Raw genomic sequence first — 12,875 nt, forward strand, 5'->3', positions numbered from 1 at the left:
CCCATTCCAAGCTTGCAAGCAAGCTGGTCTTTCATTTGTCTTGTTTGTTTTTAAGCAAGAAGAATCTCTTTAGAGGAGGAATTAGGAAAGAAAAAAAAGTCAAACAAAAACAAAAACAGAAGGAGTGGAGCTTTGTCTCTCTCTTTTGTCCCCTGCCTTGCCCTTCCTCCCTATCCCATCCCCCTCACTTTCTGTGTTGCTTTTCATGCCAGTTGCTAAAGACTGTAATTTTAAAACTGAACGGCTTTTCCAGAGCCTTGAGGAATGTGCATCTGCACGTGGATTTTTCCACAAAAAAATTGTCCCTGTGTTTTGGATCTTCTTAGCCAGAAACAATGAGGCCAGGCAATCAGAGTCCATCTGTCTTCCCAACTCTTGTTCTAGTTTGTTTGAGAGGCTCAGAAGGGGCTGAAGGGCATGGTTGTGTTTCACCCTGTCAGACTCTGTTGTTTGATGAGGTTTGTGCTCCATTTGTTCGGATGGTTTTTATGGTTTCTTTGTTGTTCATGGAATAGCTTTGAAAGTCATAATTCTGTATCCTCAAGCTCCTCTGCTATTCCTGCTCAATGTCTCAATGGGACTTACACCACGAGAAAGGGAAGGAAGAAGTTTCCAGCTAGTTAGTTCAGCAATTTCTCAACACGTTTATGGAAGCATGTGGAATCTTTCAAGAAAGAGGTTATGATCACAAAAGTTCGGATTTGAGGAGTATTCTCCAAGACAATTGAGAAGAAAGCCTTTAGTCATGCCCAGGCGGGGAGCAGGACTCCATCCACTTGTTTCCTGATTCAGCCCCTTTCCCAGCCACATTTCTGGCCTCTTCCCTTTCTCTGTGGTCATCAGCCCAGCCCTCTCCACTATCAATAGAAAAGCCCGAGAGCCCTCAGAGAGCCTGGAATGTGCTCCCACCGCTGTGATGTCATCCCACATCATCTATGTGCTGAAATCGGGGGCTGGAGTCGGCCCCCAGAAATGTCACAGCCATGGGCTTTGAGGCACTCTTCTTATGGGCCTTTCACCCAGTCCAGACCTTGCCTGCTCTTCAGAGCTGCTTGAAGGATTTGCTACAGAACTATGGACATTTAAAAAATGTCTAACCTTGTGTCAGTTTATGTTTGTAGAAAGCATCATAAGGTGCCTTTCCATATGTTATCTCATTTGATCATTTCCACAACCCCATAAGGTAGATAAAACATAAATTTTTATTTCCATATTAAAGAAAATTGAAGCCCAGAGGAGACTTTTGATTCATCCCAGGTTTCACAATAAATAGTGTCAGGCAGAGAAAACTTGAACCAATCCTCTGACTTCACATTCAGGGTTCTTCCCATTACTTTGGCTCCCAGGTAAGACTACAGTCTTCTCAAAGTCAGAGTGTTAATGTTCCAACCCCAGGGGGTGAGTACACTTCCAGAACTTAGGGATACTTTAAAAGCCATTGCTGACTTGAATTTTATTTCTCCTGATCACTACAGATAATGCTCGTGCAACTTTTCTGAGAAGCAGGCAATGCTAATGTACCCCTATTTGTTATTGTTCATTAGACCCTTCTTATGACTCAGTCAGAAGAGGAGCATGGGGCAATAACATGAATTCTGGCCTCAACAAAAGTAAGTAAATGTTTTATAGTTCTTTGGAGGAAAGCATATTTCTGAGGACAGGGTTGGAGAACAGGATCACGAGATACAGGAGAGCAGCAAGCATTCGTTTCCCTGCTTTTTGAGTAGACATCAAAATTATTTGCCAATTTAGGGCCTTTCCATGATACCAGTCCTTGAAAGATGATATGGGATTTTTGTTTAGATTTTTGAGTTTTGTTTTATTGCCCTTGGTTTTAGAACATTGGAGATTTGAAGGTTTTCTTGAGACAAGGTTCTGTACCAATGAATGGCCACTGTCACTAGGTTTGGCTTCTGTTATTTAAATCAAGATAATGACTCTCTATAACTTTGCTCCCATAACTGTTGAGGCTAAGTCGTACCAATTTCCCCACCCCCCTTGATACTGTGTAGACTCCCTCATATCATCATCTCACCACTTGGTGGAAAAATTGATGTCTCAGAACCCTGCCATCTCCTCAACAGGTTCTCTTCTGTCCCTGGTGAGGAGATGCCAGGGGGTCTAGGACATCAGTTTCTCCACCAAGTGGTGAGATGATGACATGTCGAAGTCTACCCAATATCTCCCAATAAGAGAATAAGGGGCAAGAATGACTCATGAACTCCTGTACCAGAAATCAATCTTGCCATGCCTAGGAAGCAAAATATGAAGCACATGAACAGGTGGTAAAGGGAATTCTTTCAAGAAAGAGGCTGGGGTTACAAATTAATGCCCAAACAATAACCAAGACCCCTTCCAATTATGTGTATTAATTATTTACTTACTCTGCACATGACATTTGGCAATTTAAGATTCACAAAGATGAATCAGACATGCACTGGTCCCATAAGCGGGAGAGAGAAATCACGTACACACAGAACTCCTTTCATCTGGTTGGTATCAAGGAAGGCTTTGTGGACCTGGTAGCACTTGAGTTAGCTCTGGAAGGAGAGGCAGGATTTGGACCTGTGGCGATATGGGCTGGGGAAGACATCAGCTTGGCATGTCTGACAGTCAGGGAGGACCTCAGGTTCCTGGAGTTTAGGATGTGTGATGCAGAAGAAGTCTGGAAAGATAAGAAACAGAATTGTAAATGATGCTATGAAGATAGGCCTTAGTTCTTTAGGCAATGAAGAGTCACTAAGGTTTTGAACAGTGGCGTGTATGGTGGGTTGTGGGGAGACAGAAGAGTAATGAGGACACCAGTCAGACTAAGCCACAAACCATGCAAGAAGCAATACAGATCTGCGATGCAGAAGCGATCATGGGAATGGAAAGGGTGTGTGAGAGATACCAAGGAGGAAACTCACAAGACAGGGACACCAGGAAGCAGCTGGTCTTTGCTCAGATGTCACTTTCTCAGTAAGGACATCTCTAACTTTCTGATTTGAAAAGGAAATCCACAGCCTCAGTACCATCAGTGATGCTATACTGTTGGTTTACTTTTTAAAAATTTGAAAATGAAAAGGTGACATTTAAGCAAAGACAAAATTTTAAGAATTTAAAAATGTGTTTATTATTGTCTCTCCCATTGGAATGCAAGTTCTACCAGGAACTGCTTGTTCATTCCTGAATCTCCAGCCTGGAGAACAGGGCCAGCACATAGTAGATTCTAGGTAAATGTTTCTAAAATAAGATGAATAAATGAGTCAGTGGAGAGTGGGTGAAGGAATGAGTGAGAAAGTACATCTGTCAAGACGTCTCGCTCCCCTCGGGGAGCTGGGTCCTACTCACTGCATTTCTTCCCCTCTTGTCACAGGTCCTCCCCTTGGAGGGGCACAAACGATCAGTAAGAATACAGAGCAACGGCCCCAGCCAGGTACCTGCCCGGTTTATGTAATCTCTCCTTTGCTTCCTACACAACTGTTGATTCCACATGGTCAACTGATGGAGGGTTTAAACAATATACCACATATGTTCTCTCTTATTTCTCTCAAAGAGGGTTTATCTTTGACCCAAATAGTCCTGTGAATGAAGTAACAGGTACTGAAATCAAGTGGAAACTTGTTAAGTATCAAAGGTGAAAGGAACTTGAAGATGAACTATTCCAATGCTTTATTTTGTTCAATAAAGAAACTGAGGCCCAGGGAGGTGAAGTGACTTGCTAAAAACCATACAGCTGGTTAATGAGAGAAATAGGGCTCTTATCCCAGACCCCCCAAATTTCTGTCCATGCCTTTTATGCTTCACCAAACCTTACTTTCAGAAATATCCCCATCCTGTGGTGGGTTGGCTTAACAATTAAGGCAGAGGAACTTTTAAAGCTGTGGACCTGGAGACTCCGTATTGGAGAGGAACTTGGAGATTTCTGGGTCTATCATACCCTCACCTCTACCTTACTTGTGCTTCTAGTAAAACAGGGCATTGACTCTCTAGCGGGGCTGAATTCCACTATCTGACCCAAAGTCTGCCTCCTGGAATTTTCACTCAGGCTTTGCCTTCTGGAGAAGCCTTCCTCCTGCTTTCTCCGAAATCCTTTGCATACTTGAAGACAGCTGCTGTGCCCAAGCCCCAGCTCCTCTCTCTGTCTTCTTATGTGATGCAGCTGAGATGAAGTTCTGAACAAGTCATTTGCTTTGGGGTAGGCAAACATTGTTCCCCATCTCCACAGAAGGCAGAGAGAGAGAAAATCAACTGACATTTCACCTGGAAGGTTAAGAAAACATTTGCTGACTGTGGATCGTAAGTCAGATGTAGAGAGTTTTAAAGACTGTCCAATAACAACAAAATTATGCATTAGGCATCACCTGCCAAAAATAGTTATCATATTAATGGTGTGGATGAGAAAAGATGGTCTCAATGGGCTTACAGACTTTTGAAGTTAATTTATGGTTCTAAGTAGAAACCCAAAAATCATATTGATATTTTTAAAATTGCAATTATAGTTGAAAACATAGCAAAATTGTACAAAATACATGACAATTTTGCCAAGTCGAGACCCAGCTCTCTACCGTGATTTCCGCAACTAACAAAAAAGGAGATAAACCTCTCACCAAAACAAATATTGCAAAGACTTTTTCATGGCTAAATAAACACATATGTTTTGAATAAAGTGAGATTCTAAGAATAGTCATTCTATAGCTAAAATATACACTCTGGTTTGTGCTGACATTTCTGGCTTGTGTGACTTTTCAAATCACAGAGTGTTATACTAGAAGAAAACTGAGGAATCCAGTAGCCCAACCCACTCATTAGGCAGATGAGAAAACTGATTCCCAGAAATTGTCCAACAAGTTATTTATCACATAGCTGCTGCTAAAACCCAGGCTGCTTGGTTTCTAGGCATGTGTTTTTCATGCTACCTTTAAAAAAAAAACAGATTAATAATGTTGTTAGTATTAGGTAGAGCTATTAAAGACCAGTAACCATGAGACCTGCTTTAAGCCCATGGAGTCAGCTGTCCGTTCTATCATTGAATATTAGCCAGTTCCTTTCCAAATGTTTTCTTTGTTTTGCTTTGGGTAATGGCAACATAATCTGCACATTTTAGATGCCAAATAAGAAAAAGTAATCCTGTTCCTATTCTTTGTTGTTTCCGTAATTACTGAGATGAAGACCACAAATGTCATCAAGATTTTTGAGATCTGCAAATAAAAGCAGTAAAGTTTTCTGAAATCAGTCTTTCCTGTGATCTTGAAATAAATTGGTACGGTTGTCATATTTTTAATAACACTGAAGCAAATTTCCTTTTTTATTTCCTTAGATCCATATCAGATCCTGGGCCCGACCAGCAGTCGCCTAGCCAACCCTGGTGAGTTTACCCTGGCCTGCAAGCCTTTTTTGCCAGGATGTTTCGTAGCTTTGTGAAATCACAGAGACTTCTGTTCTAAGTCCAGACACCTGAGTGGGGAGTAACATGCGCCTCTTTCCTTGTAATGTTCAATGTCTGTTTCTGGAGCATGTGAACAACAGGTCAGGGCTTGTTATGAGGTGTCAAGGTTCATTAGCTCAGGATGCTTCTAGGAGTAAAACATTAGCACTGCACATGTGCACTTAGGTGTAGATAAGTAATAAGTGGCACAGGTAGGCGTTTCAACTGGAGAAAATGGGCAAGAAAGAAAAGAAGACAACTCCACTCAGCTCTCAGTTGTCTCCCGCCTGCAAGGCACAAGTTAATAAATATTCCAAAGTGTTTTATTTGTGATTTTAGAAAGTGTTGCCAAGTTATCTGGCCTTATAAAAGAGATGTGTCCCGGAAAAGTTGCAGATATAGTCAATTTGACCTTGTACTTTAAAGATTTAGTATCAAAAATAACTCTTAAGAGGGTTCTTCTAAACCAAGTCCATCAAGATTGGGAGCTAGCAGGCTCCTGCCGTAGTGTGGCTCACTCACCTTCCCATCCCAGGGACTCTGCCTACCCATTCCTTAGTGCCGGGACATTCCTGCCAGAGGAGAAAGAAGCCACCCAGCATATTCCGGGTATTTTTCTGTCTGCACAAGTTCTCTGTAGAACTTAGAGCTGCAAGCCCAGCTCTAGGACCTGCCAAGGGCCAATCCAAGTCCTGTCCATCCAAAAGCTAAAGCTCATGGTGCAACTTCTCCCAACGACTCCCACAGTCATGCCTTGCCCCTGACTCTTTATTACTGACAGGGAATTCCCTGGGGGACCTGACCACTAATTAGAGATCAGATAGTGATTCAGGCCTTTCTAGATGAAGAGATTCAAAAGCCTTGCCAAAGGGGTTGAGGGGGGATGTGGCTCGCCCAAGATCACACAGCTAGTTCTGGGCAGAGTTTGCACCTCACTTCCCACATTCCATTTACCAGGCCTTGGGGCAAAGCATCTTAGGATCCAACCTCGCTTATTATACCCATCCCCAAGGCAAGCAGAAAGGCAAATCAACAATGACATAAGAAGGGCTTGTCAAGTCGATCCCAATGTCAAAGGAAACAAAAGATTTCTTTAAAAGGATAAGAGACTCCCTGCACTTAGGGAACTGGGTTCTGCCTTCTCTGGGCTGAGGTGTTCTGTTCTCTCCCGTTTGCCTCATGGCCTGCAGGAAGTGGGCAGATCCAGCTGTGGCAATTCCTCCTGGAGCTGCTCTCCGACAGTGCCAACGCCAGCTGTATCACCTGGGAGGGGACCAACGGGGAGTTCAAAATGACGGACCCCGATGAGGTGGCCAGGCGCTGGGGCGAGCGGAAAAGCAAGCCCAACATGAATTACGACAAGCTGAGCCGGGCCCTCCGATATTACTATGATAAAAACATTATGACCAAAGTGCATGGCAAAAGATATGCCTATAAATTTGACTTCCACGGCATTGCCCAGGCTCTGCAGCCACATCCTACCGAGTCGTCCATGTACAAGTACCCTTCTGACATCTCCTACATGCCTTCCTACCATGCCCACCAGCAGAAGGTGAACTTTGTCCCTCCCCATCCACCCTCCATGCCTGTCACTTCCTCTAGCTTCTTTGGAGCCGCATCACAATACTGGACCTCCCCCACGGGGGGAATCTACCCCAACCCCAACGTCCCCCGCCATCCTAACACCCACGTGCCTTCACACTTAGGCAGCTACTACTAGAAGCTTACTCATCGGTGGCCTTCTAGCTGAAGCCCATCCTGCACACTTACTGGATGCTTTGGACTCAACAGGACGTATGTGGCCTTGAAGAGAAGACAAAACTGGATGTTCTTTCTTGTTGGATAGAACCTTTGTATTTGTTCTTTAAAAGCGTTTTTTTTAATGTTGGTAACTTTTGCTTCCTCTACCTGAACAAAGAGATGAATAATTCCATGGGCCAGTATGCCAGTTTGAATTCTCAGTCTCCTAGCATCTTGTGAGTTGCGTATTAAGATTACTGGAATGGTTATGTCATGGTTCTGAGAAAGAAGCTGTACATTTTCTTTACGTTTTTATGACCAAAGCAGTTTCTTATCAATACACGGGTCTCATTATGGGGTTCAGTATGACACAGAATCATGGACTTAACCAGTCACGTTCTGGTTTGAGATTTAGTGAAAATAGAGGTGGGAAGCTTATAATCTAATTTTAGGAGGAACAAATTCAGTGGATGGCAACTGGAACATTGATTGTAAGGCCAGTGAAGTTTTCACCCAACTGGAATTTGAAGGAAAGAAGGTGTGTGTGTTTAAGACGCCAAGGGCATTGCAGAATCCCTCTCAGTGGACAGTATGCACTCAGCTGACCACTCTCTCTAGAAATAGTCAAGATATGAACTAAGAAATTTTAATGCAAATACATACATTCCTGAAAGACGGGGAATTAAATAACTAATTTTTTTTTTTTTTTTTTAATGATGACAGTGAGTCCCAGAACTTGGAAAAGTTGTAGGGATTTCTAAACTCAAGCAGATTCGCAAGCGCTGTGCGCTTGTCAGACCATCAGACCAGGGTCAACCAATCAGAAGGCAACTTACTGTATAAATTATGCAAAGTTATTTTCCTATATCTCACAGTATTAAAAATAAATAATTAAAAATTAAGAATAAATAAACGAGTTGACCTCGGTCACAAAAGCAATTTTACTATTGAATCAATCGCTGTTATTTTTTTTTAATGTAATTTGTACATCTTTTATCAATCTGTACATTTGGGCTGTTTGTATGTTTTTATAGCTGGTTTTTAAAAAGCATAATATGACTATAGCTGAAAAGGAAACTGGGCTGTTTAAGTCAGTGACTTACGAGAAAGCAAAGCACTGGTACAGATATTTAACAGGCATACACAGCAAGGAAAGATAATCCATTTAGATCTTTAATGCTTTGGAAATGTGTGTAACAGTACTGCAATAATCACAGCTCTGGGAAAAACAACGAAACTTTCCCTTGTGGAGAGTAGGGATTTTCCTGCTCTATATATGCAACATATTTTTAGACATTAAAATATATATAATTTTGCAGGTAATTGTTGACTTTTTTAACTATATTAAGTGTTAAGCTGACAACTGTCAATGAAGACCATGTTGTAAAATAATTTGACTAAATAAATGGTTCCTTCTCTCAGCGCTGAGGACAGTTTTCTTATTTACTGCCCCCGTTAGGTCAAAGGGTTTTCCCTGGGGAACTTTCCTATTTACTTCTTGCACTATCAAGAATTTTTCAAATGTACATACTGCCGTACAGCAGAAGGTATAAAATCAATGTGGTTTTTCATTGTTGTTGATGATGTTTGTAGTGTTTTTGTGTGTGTGTGTTATTTAAATCTTCCTCCAGCCTTAAAGGGTTTTATAAAATGGCCGCCAATGCCATGGATAAACCTGTATGTAAGGACCGGAGCAAAGTGAGCTGGTCTATCCAGACTTGTCTGTGAGATTTAACTCTGCAGCCTCCCCCGGGCACTTCAGACCCGGATGGCCACCTTCTGCTACTCCAGCAGAGAATAAGTGCCCTGCTTCCTTCAGGTCTCAGACCAGGATTTTATGGCTCATGCAGATTTTTAAGGTCATTTTTCTTCCCAAGGAAGAAACTTGCCTCCAATTGCTTCACTGTTAGGTAGCTTGTTTTCATTTTCTCTATTTTACAATGAAAGAGTGAGACCTGGGAAGTCCTTGATTTGCAAGGAATTAGACTCACAGCATTGGTAACCCTAGAACCTTCTTTGGGTAACACCGAGTACCTTCTAGACAACACGTCTACCTAAATGAAATGAGATGTGTTTCAGAACACTGGTCTCCAATTTTTTTTTAATCTTGCACCCTGCCATTTAAAAAGATGTGTAAAGCACATATTCTCAACATATGCACATCGATTTATAAATCATATATACAAACTGTTACTTTATTATTATATTAGAAAACAAATACAAAATAGAAAATTTTAAATGGTGATATAAAAATAAATTGAAACTGAAATTCTACTGTTTTCCTCCTATTTTCTCTGTATTGAATATCCTCTGCTGTTAACTCTCAAGACAAAGAAGTTGGTCTTTTGTGAAAAAAGTGTGTATGCATGTACTGGGTTTCTAGTGACTTCCAAAGGAGAAAATTAAAACTTGGTATCAGTGGCCCAAACATAGAAAGAAGAATGATGAAGGCCACATATGTTTAAGAACCAACTAGCTGAATTCTTTTGCAGATCTCCATCTCAGCCACACAATTTCCCCATCAATTTTGAAATCTGCAAAGTATTCATTAGGGAAAATGGAGGCATATATTTCTGAGTGCTGTAAGAAGATGCTCAGCCCATTAGTTCATTCTTTTAAAGGTTTTCTTTATGTGTCCTACTCAAACACTAGCTCAGGCTCATCTTCTCTACGGAGTTATAGAGCTTTAACCAAATCTCGCCCCCTCAATATGTTCCACAGTGATTTGTCCTATGCCTCAGAAGCTGGCCCACTCGCTGACAGGACTGGGGCACCATTTTCTCCTCGTAAGCATTTGTGCAGAGGGAGGACTGGCATTTAGTCCCCTGCAATGCCCAGATTGAACGTTTGCTAGCTGGCTCCAGGGCATGTAGCTGACTAGTCACAGAGGACAAACAGAATCTTTGCCCTCCTGGCTGCTAGTCCAGTCTTTTCCCTACTGGATCATTCTGTGCCTGTGCCATGAAGTTTCTACCATCTAACAAACAGTGCCAGCCAAGCAAAGCGGGCATGCAGGCCTGCAAGCGGTTCTCATAGAAGCTGTTCCTCCCCACTGTTTAGGACACTGGCCAACAGTCCTTTAGCAGGAGGTCATCTTAGTCCATTTGGTCTGCTATAACAAACTACCATAGACTGGGTGGCTCATAAAAACAGAACTTTATTTCTCACAGTTCTGGAGGCTGGGAAGTCCAAGATCAAAGTGCCAGCAGATTCAGTGTCTGGTGAGGGCCCTTGCCTTGGTTTATAGAGGAAACCTTCTCACTGTGTGCTGACATGGTGGAAGGGGCAAGGGAGTGCTCTGGAGTCTCTTTCATAAGGGAATTAATCCCACTCTTGAGGGCTCCACCCTATGCCCTAATCACCTCCAAATACCTTCACATTGGGGATTAGGTTTCAGCATATGAATTTGGGAGAACGGACAGACACAGTCAGTCTACAGCAGAGGTCACCTTTCTTCAGTGTCAAAAATGTTGTTGAGTCCCACACAAAGGAAGTTCTATTTATTTTATTTTATTTGTGGAGATAAGGTATCTCTATGTTGCCCAGGCAGGTCTCAAACTCCTGGCTTCAAGCATTCCTTCCACCTCAACCTCCCAGAGTGTTGGGATTACTGGCGTGAGCCACCACACCAGGCCTATTTTCAATATCTGTTATTTTAAAACATTTTTAATAGTCAACAGCCACTAGAAAATGTAATGACACTTAAAAAGAGTGTTATTTTACTTAACCAATAACATCTGCATGCAAGTGAGTGATGAACATACACAATGGGAAATGGATTAAGAGGTTCTCAGATAAGGTTTGCTAGTTTAGACCAAATGAGATCAGGAGGTTCTAGAACACAAGGGAGGAAAGGAGCATCTGTCCACCCCAAGCCAAGGTACTGCCAACCCAAGGCAATGCTTACTGGAGAAATGAAAAACTGAACAAAATGCAGTACTTCCTGTGAGAGGTGGTTTCTGTGGACTTGGTTTCTTACCGTATTTCCTCTAATATCTGTTCATTACAAGCATCATGTAAACCTGTTGCCTTAAAAACTCTTGAAAAGGTGTCCTTTGGGGGAATGTGCTTGGGTGAAGCAACCCTTAAGCATGGCTCTCTGCTGCCCAGCCCCGCTCCCACAACTCGCTCAGAAGTTACTCCACCATCAACAGCACCACTGGACTTGTGTCCAGAAGGCCCTCGGGAGGTCGAGGTAAGAGGATGCTTTGTATCAGTGGGGGCAGGGATGGGAGAGGTAATAAGAACCGGAATGGGGGCCAGGGGACTGACTGGGTTCTGGTGAGCATACAGAAGCTTTGCTCTTATCCAGGAAGGAATGCAAGTTTTGCAGAAAGCACATTGGGCATTTCATCACGTAGAAAGCTACTGAAACTGACACTACACGCCTTCAGCCAGGGAGTCCCGCTAAGGGATTATGAAAGGCCGGCTGATTCCAAAACTACAAATCCCAGGCTCCCTCGGGGGATGGATACTTGTGAGAGGAAGTGGGTTAGCCAGTCAAACCTCCAGGGTTTCAGCCAGTTGAGAAAGGAGAGGGAGGGAAGTTTTAAGAGGAATGTGGGCCCACAAGCCTGGGGTCTGTCTCTCTCTCTCAGTCTGATGCGGCCTCCTGTCTAATTGTTTCAGTCTGTCCGAGCTGGTAAATCCCTAAGCACATAGTCAATTTACACTCAGCTTAAAAGCTCTAGAGGGAGACAGGAAAAATTTCCAATGAGACCACTCACTCACCTACAACTGCTAGATTAACCTTCTGCATTTTAACTGAGTTAACTCATATGTTTTCTTAGTGGGAGGAAAGAGACCATTTGAGTAGACAAATGAAAATATAATGCCAGAAACCCTGGGTTCAAATGCTGGCCCTTCCACCTACTGGGTAACTTGTCTTCATCGATTAACTAGGACCTGAGTTATATCTCCTGCATGAGTTTCCGTGAGGCATTGGACAACAGTGTGGAAAACCCACTGTAGACTGCTGTACAGGAGGTTTATGGATAATCGTCGTTATCTGCTTGTATTGTCTAGTATTTTTCAAGAACATTCATTAAGTCCTTGGTAACTGGTGGGCACCGTTTGGGGAGTTCAGTGCAGGGTCATTTTTGTTTTGTGGTCAGAAAGACATTTTCCAAATGGGTGCAAAGTAGGAATAAGTTGGGTTTTCCAGAGAGCCTTTGCATTTTCCCCATCCACGGCCCTCCCAGTGCCCCACTTGGGCTTCTGCCCTTCCTTGGCTCTATGTGTGCACCTAAAGCCAGGGGAGCGTGTGGCCAAGCTGCAGGATGTTGCAAACAAAATGAGATTTTATAAAGGAATGCTAAAAATGTGCTTTGACAGAAATGTTGGATGGAATTTTTCAATCGGCTAAGAAATAGAGGTTGGGAGCTGGGATTTTATGCCCGGCATGCTTGGATTCAGACTTTTTGCAGACCTAAAGCCTCCTGTAAGCTCCATGAGAAAAGTAACTGTCTGTCCTATTTGCCGCAGTGACAGCAGCACACCATAACTGGTCAGTAAATGTATGATAAGTGAGTACATGAAGAACAGGTCCAGAGTCCAGAAGACCTGGTTATGAAGCCCAGCATGTCCACTGACTGTATTATAACTTACTGCCTCAGAGCTTGATTTTTCCATCTATAAAATGAGGATGATTTAATAACTATACAAGGGTATCACTGGAGTTAAGATAATGTACATAAAAATGCTCTGTATGTTGAAAAGAACTAGG

At 42.6% G+C, this 12,875-nt stretch overlaps 1 protein-coding gene across 4 annotated transcripts in view; it reads left to right on the forward strand.

The window, feature by feature from the left end:
* FLI1 (Fli-1 proto-oncogene, ETS transcription factor) overlaps positions 1 to 8,571 on the forward strand; it is a 118,185-nt gene extending 109,614 nt beyond the window's left edge. For 3 of the 4 annotated variants that reach the window (XM_055273709.2, XM_055273711.2, XM_055273710.2), the window contains 4 exons: positions 1,545 to 1,610; positions 3,359 to 3,418; positions 5,303 to 5,350; positions 6,601 to 8,571. In XM_055273709.2, coding sequence (XP_055129684.1) covers positions 1,545 to 1,610; positions 3,359 to 3,418; positions 5,303 to 5,350; positions 6,601 to 7,130 — 704 coding nt within the window. In that variant the 3' untranslated portion in view covers positions 7,131 to 8,571. The remainder of the gene's footprint in view (positions 1 to 1,544; positions 1,611 to 3,358; positions 3,419 to 5,302; positions 5,351 to 6,600) is intronic. The other variant, XM_063635652.1, reaches the window with a different exon arrangement.
* Positions 8,572 to 12,875: the final 4,304 nt, after the last annotated feature.

The sequence above is a fragment of the Symphalangus syndactylus genome, chromosome 3, assembly GCF_028878055.3.
Source record: "Symphalangus syndactylus isolate Jambi chromosome 3, NHGRI_mSymSyn1-v2.1_pri, whole genome shotgun sequence".
NCBI lineage: Eukaryota > Metazoa > Chordata > Mammalia > Primates > Hylobatidae > Symphalangus > Symphalangus syndactylus.